Source organism: Cloeon dipterum, chromosome 2 (genome assembly GCF_949628265.1).
Source record: "Cloeon dipterum chromosome 2, ieCloDipt1.1, whole genome shotgun sequence".
NCBI classification, from domain to species: Eukaryota; Metazoa; Arthropoda; class Insecta; order Ephemeroptera; family Baetidae; genus Cloeon; species Cloeon dipterum.
This window is the reverse complement of record NC_088787.1, coordinates 6,941,709-6,948,350: the sequence shown is the minus strand read 5'-3', so window position 1 is coordinate 6,948,350 and position 6,642 is coordinate 6,941,709. Positions and strand designations below refer to the sequence as shown.

The 6,642-nt window shown below is 38.9% G+C and overlaps 1 protein-coding gene across 1 annotated transcript; it reads right to left on the bottom strand.

The window, feature by feature from the left end:
• Positions 1–3,974: 3,974 nt before the first annotated feature.
• LOC135935970 (DNA damage-regulated autophagy modulator protein 2-like) lies at positions 3,975–6,622 on the bottom strand. Its single transcript, XM_065478621.1, has 6 exons — positions 6,522–6,622; positions 6,345–6,466; positions 4,938–5,155; positions 4,370–4,511; positions 4,172–4,305; positions 3,975–4,108 (listed from the first exon to the last, which is right to left on the bottom strand). Exons 1-6 carry the CDS (start codon positions 6,590–6,592, stop codon positions 4,061–4,063), a joined length of 735 nt encoding a protein of 244 aa, XP_065334693.1. The 5' UTR covers positions 6,593–6,622; the 3' UTR covers positions 3,975–4,060.
• Positions 6,623–6,642: the final 20 nt, after the last annotated feature.

Here is a 6,642-nt window from a genome sequence, read left to right as displayed (position 1 = left end):
TCAGTAAATAACAATATGTAAATTGTAAGCCTCGCAAGAGTGCTCACTTTTAAAAATAGGTTCGAGATAGGTGACCCTTTTTTATTATTATTGCTTTCCGGAAAACCCTACTCCGTGGCCAAAAACTGTCGTTTAGGGGTTTTCTGCAATTTTGCGCTTTAACAATATGAATATTCAATAAGTATAAAATATAATATAATCATGCATTAAAATAGTATATAACTAAAATCGTCAAGATAAATATCACAATTCATAAATTAATAAAATAAGAAATAGTCTTACCCCGTTAATCCGGGTCAGTCAATTACAATTGGGCTCACAAAATATACATATATTCTCGATTACACAGACGAATGCTATAAAATACAATAGTTATAATTAAATTAGTATCAAAGGCACTTACAAGAAATACATCTCATGTCACTAAATTCTTACAATTAAATGGTATTGAGCGAAATTTATTCACAGCGTCTGCGGCGTGAGTAAATATGACACTAAGGAAAGGCTCACAGCTCAGGGAAAAGGAGGAGGAGAGTGCCACCTATTGGCAGGCACTACACTGCCAATGTATTTTTAACTGTACATGATTTTTAGGTTTTAGGACCCAATCTGTATGTGTGTTAAAGGATTTTGCAGGGAAATTCACTATCATTCCTCTTTAAAAGCGAGAAACGAGCAATGTTTAAGTACAGTTTCTCGCGCCTTCAGCGCCTGAATTGTCATTCCAATCACCGACTATCGCGTCTAACAATAAGGACGGTATAACTAGGACTGGTGGACAGTGACGGACACCGCCATATTTACACCCACTTCCCCTCTGCTACACGGTGCGTATAGCTGAGAGAGGAGAAGTGGGTGTCCCGTTTGTAAATATGGCGGTGTCCGCCAGTCCTACTTATACCGTCCTTAATCGCGTCCAACCACGGCAGCCTAAAATGCACCTCACCTGAGTTATCGAGGAGGCTGCGTTTGGTCTGACTCGCAGAAGGTTCTCCGATCTCTACCGAACAGCAAGTCCCAAAAGCACCAGCCAGCCAGAAAGCATTAAATTTATTCGTCTGCGTGTCTTGAAACACTCTTTGACCTGTCACCTGCCACTGCCATGAACAGGCGCAAGGGCCAACAAATCAAGGCCAACGTCTTTTAATTATACTGTCCGGCCACAAAGACCACGCATGCCCTGACAATTTAGCCTGTGCCCTAAAAGAGGACTTTCGTATCTCAAGAAAAAGCATTTTGAATGGCTTCAGTTTGAGCTTGGCTGAACGAAGCTGTTGATACACCCAGTCGAGCGTGTCTTAATGCTCCTCGATGTTTCGCGAGCTCACAATTAAGTCGTCCATAAAATGCACTACTCTCTTTCGACGTCCGCCAAATAACATGCTCTTAAAGTCGTCGACAGTGGTCGTGGCTTGGATTGCCGGCGCTGGAGCTGCGAGCTCCATGGCGGGGAACTGGGGGTGTCGACCCCTTCGATATTCTGCTCTGGACTCATTATTCTTTTGAGCTGGATATAGAAGGAGTCGGTGCCTCCCCCCCCCCCCTCCCAGATCAACGCAAAACCGACAATCATCCAAGCCCATGTCCTGGAAATTGGCGAATGACTTTATGAGCAGGTTATTTCGCGGCCCTCGGAGGGGAGTCGTGCATTATGTGGACGACTTAACTGTGAGCTCGCGGAACATCGAGGAGCATTTATCAATTCAGCAGCTTTTCGTTCGGTTAAGCTCGAACTGTACCCATAAAAATGCTTTTTTCTTGAGTAACGAAAGTTTTTTTTTAGGGCTCAGAGTAAATGGTGAGGGCAAGCGTGGTTTTGTGATCGGATGGTATTTTTAAAAGACGTTGCACTTGATTTGTGGGTCCTTGTGCCTCATATCATGACGCCTCTCCGGTCAGTGGTAGGTCAAAGACACGCAGACTAGACTTAAAACAAAACAAACAAATATTAAACGGTATACGGGCGCTTAGTCGTGGCGCCTCTCAGGTCAGTGGCAGACCAAAGAGAGTATTTAATGACACTACTATTGTGGCAAAAATATCACTAGATGTAAATGGGTCACACTCCCGTAAAAATGCGGATCACACTTTCGTTTTCGCCGCGATCTCAATCAGTTGGTCCCCACATTCTCCACATTGCGCCCCTCGCGGTTTTCAGCCAAAGAATATCTTGGCGCTCTCCTCTTTTCATCGCTTCTTCTCGGGCGATTGCGCATGTCATCTGTACGTTGCGTCTTCTTCAGTTAGAACAGAAGCCGCTGGGCTATGTTCCTGGGCTAGTTCGGTGTCCATCGGTTGCTTGCTCTCTGTTGAGTTTGATGTAGCCAAAAAGCCGTGCGTCGCGCACGGAGGAGGTGGCACAGTTCTCCCGGTGGCGGATCTGGTCGCCGCATGCTCTTTATTCAGTGGTACCCCACCTTATGCTGCGTTGCGTTTTCTTCAGATGGTGGAGCAGGAGCGACTGGGTTTTTTTTTTAGTAGATTAAGAAATTATCATATTGCGAAACTGAACGACTTGTCTGCAGGGTTCGCAAAAACCCGCATTTTTCCGGCAAAAACCCACTGCATTGCAAAAAATGCATTTCTTATGGGAGATAAAAAATTCTCATGATGGATGGCCAACATTATTGATTTTAAAAAATCAGTATTTAAGCCACTGTTTTAACCAAATTGGCGTAAATTTATCTCTCAACGTAATTTTAAAACATTTCTGACTTTTTCGAAGCGAAATCTGACTATTTTCGGGTTAAATTCGGAAAGATGCGGAAAACACCAAAACTGGTTTTTTTGCGCGAAAAAAACACCATTGCATTTTTGCGCATTGCAAAATTGGCGAACCCTGCATATCTGATGTTTGTGTGAACTGAAATTTGCGAACGGCAACCGAATAACTTCTTGTGTAACATTTTGCGATACGTAATTGTCATTTCGATAATTTTGTACAATTTTTAAGTGTCTTACATTTGCCATTTAGAAAAATCTGCTTATTTTTGCACTCTTGCGAAGGAATCTGAAAACATTTGTGTAAAATTGTGAACAAAAAGCAATTAACCAGGAGATTAAATTGTGAACCGCATGATTGTATTCTAAATCTAACTAAAATCCTTGCCATGAACCAAATATGTGACAGAAAATTGAAACTGTATTTTTGTATTCTGTAATCTTATCTTGCCGACATATGTATTAGCCATGCAAACATTTGCACTTGCCAAAATAATCGAAATTTTGATCACAGACAGCTAGATGCAAAAAGAGAAATTGTTAGAGCATTCAAATTTAAAGGATATCCGGCCACCAGTGCGAGCGAAACTGCGAGCAAATGCTGGGGCTGGCTATCCTGCACACGCAACCGCTAGGTTTTATTTTTAGAAAATTATTTTAAGTAAAATACATACACTTAATTTAATTAGAAATTTTAAAGCAGTAGCTGTTGCATTCTAATACACTCTAACACACTTTTAGGCGAAAAAAAGGATATACTCTTACTTTCAAATCTGCATCGAACGCATTTGTGATCTGTTGAGGCACAATTGGTTGGGCCGAACCGCTTCCACAGGCACCGCATTTTGTGTGTACCACCGTTTTGTGTGTAAAATTGGCATTTCCTTGTTTTTCTACTAATGTTGTCGTCTTATCTCGTTTTTTTTTCAAAGTTTCGTCCGTTTTAATTTCAACTCACAATCAGTAACGTAATTTATTACAGCCAACAAATAGGATTCTTAAAAAAATTCGCGATTGAAAGTATTTTTTCTATGTTACAATTATTCTGACTAAATAAACCGAACTCAACCTAATTTTTTTCGCTGTTTTATTGTTTCTATCCTCTACCTCTTGACCAGCAGCATAAACTGAAGGAGCGATTTAAAGTAATCTGATAATATATTTCACCATTAATCAAAATTATTTTATCGGTAAAATATTATTTTAAAATTTCCCTTGCGTACTGTTAAAACTAAGGTCAGTCAAAAACTCACAATAAAAATTACACAAAATATCGTGAGTATTTTAATTATTATAATCACATCGCCACGGTCCGCAAAAAAAACAGTATTTAAAAATTTTAATTTTGAAAAGTGCCGTATCTCTGCTCGTGTTTCGTGTTGGTCACCTACAAAACAAACGAGTTGAGAGTAAATTAAAAAAAATAATGACATCGTCTTTTCAGTAATACCTCGGGCGCGGAGAGGGAAATGTGCTGGAACTCGCGGGCAAAGGTGACGATGAAGGCCGACATGGCGATGGCCATGATCCACTCGGCGATGGCGCTCATCAGGTAGAATCCGAACTGCACCTCGTTTTCAATCCCTGAAATTCGTGAGGTGGATTGCAACCCACTCGCCGGCAGAGCAGAGCGTATTATAGTTTTTACCGAGACCAAGCAAAACGTAGGAGGTGACCAGGCCGATCAGCACCAGGAGAAAACAAATCGAAGCAGTGGCGGCGAAAGCGATCCGCGTCTTCAGCACCGCCTTCGAAAGGCTGCTCGGAGGGTCGTACGACGTGCAGACAACCTAAATTTTTTATCTTGTTAAAATTAATCCTTTAAAAATGGTAAAATTGCAAGGAATGTTAAAAAATAAATTAAGAAAATGTCTCCATTTTGATAAATTAATATTATTTGCAGCAAAGGCGGGGAAAAATTGATGTTTAAATTTTGAATGAAAATTTCTTGCAATTTTCTCAAGAACAGTAAATTAAAGGAGCAAAAATAATATAAACGGCCTATTGGTTTATTGGTAAAGTTGAATAATTCAATTAAAAAAATTATTTTTCTAACTTTTTAAGTAATTTTTAATTTTTCCTGATTTTTATAACCACGAGGAAACTTGTAATAATTCCTCCTAGACTTCTGAAATTGATTTCTAAACAAAATCTCGTGTTTAAAATAATTTTTTAAGCAGTTTAAGTTGAAAAATTGCGGTGGTTATTTGTTAAACCTGAATCCAGAGGAAGGGAATGCCGACGCCAAAAGCGAGTCCGGCGCCGATGCCGTGGAAGATGATGAGCGAGTCGAGTTGGAAGTTGGCGACGATGCTGACGCCCAAACTGGACACCCAGCCCGTCCACAGGGCGGCCTTGAGCAGCCGAGACGGCGGACGGTGAGGCGCGTTTTGCGACAGCAGTTGCTTGTGCCTGATGTACACGCACAGCGTCACTTAAGTAAGTGTAAAATAATTAAATTAGTTTTAGGGAATATGAGGATGTACTAGAATAAAAAGCGCGAAGCTGTTTTGGAAGAATTATTTCTACAGAAACCACAAAGAAATTAACATAGTTGGATAAAAATAATTGAAGCAAATTAAATTGTTTGATCAACTGTGATTTTTTTTAAAGCTGCGTCTCGTGAGACTTTTTGTCTAATATTCTTCGATCTCCAGATTTGATGGTTCACATTTTAAATTGATAAAAAATTATGCTGTTTTACAGTTACGGTTGATTGGCTAGATTTAAGTTATTTGAAACTGTTTATAAGCCTTGGATGAAATCTGTGAAAAATTCACTCATTATTTCCAAGAGGAAAAAGCATACAGGATTATACACAAAGTAAATGTTGAATATCAGACTGCTTTTATAAGCAAAAAATTCGGTTTTGGACGGGCTTTTATGTGCCAAAACTGATTTTTTTTAACACGATTTAATCTTAAAATCGACAAATTTATGTAATCAAAATCAGACAAAGCTCTAGCAAAGAGTGAAAGAGCCTCAATTATCAGCGCATTTTAATCACTTGAATTTAAACGGATTAAAAAATGTTTCATTAGTATCTCATATTGATATCACCATAAACATTCGCAAATTTGTTAATTTCAAAATTCCCTTAAAGACTATTTTGGACTGGAAAGTAAATCTAAAAATATTTTTGGGTAGAAAAATTCCACCTGAAATAAAATAAGGATTTTTATTTCATTTCTGACTGTATTTAGATGCGTTGAATGGTTTAAAAAAGCTCAAATTTAAATGTATGCGCCTAATTGAAAGTCCAGTGACGCTTATGAATGCTCGGAAAAATAGTAAAATGTGTATAATATCCACATCCTTAGTTATTTTTTTTATAAAATGTCATTTTTTGTCCCGTTTTATATTTTAAAATTAAGTTCCTGGAAAAATTAAAAGCTATTTTGAGACAAAAAGACTACTCTCCAAGATTTACCTTTTAATTTTTTTCGGTTATGTTTTTTAGAGGTTAAAATAAAGAATTTTAAAAAATAGGAACTTGAATTTTGGTGATTTTTAATTGGTAAAAAAATTTATTTTCATGGGAAAATTGTTTATAAAATAAAAAAAAACTTGAAGATCTCATCTTAAAAATCAAAATTAATTAATTAGGTTGTATTTTTTCTCACTCATAGCGGCGCAAATGTTGAGAAGCTGCCCGAAGACGCAGCTCTCGGGGATGTCACTTCCAGCGTGACTGATGTACGGGAATCCCGGCTCGACGTGCCTGAGCGACACTGCAATGATGTACCTGTACCATGCACACTCTCTTTAAGTCAGAATTAAACTCCTTTTGGAGACCTTACGTCCAGATGAATGTGACAGGAAGCAACGTGCCGAGTACGATGGGCAGGTACTCGAGGTTCGCGTGCGGCATTTTGCCGAGAGTGATGCAACAGACGAGTCTAGCCGCCGGACTTAATTATT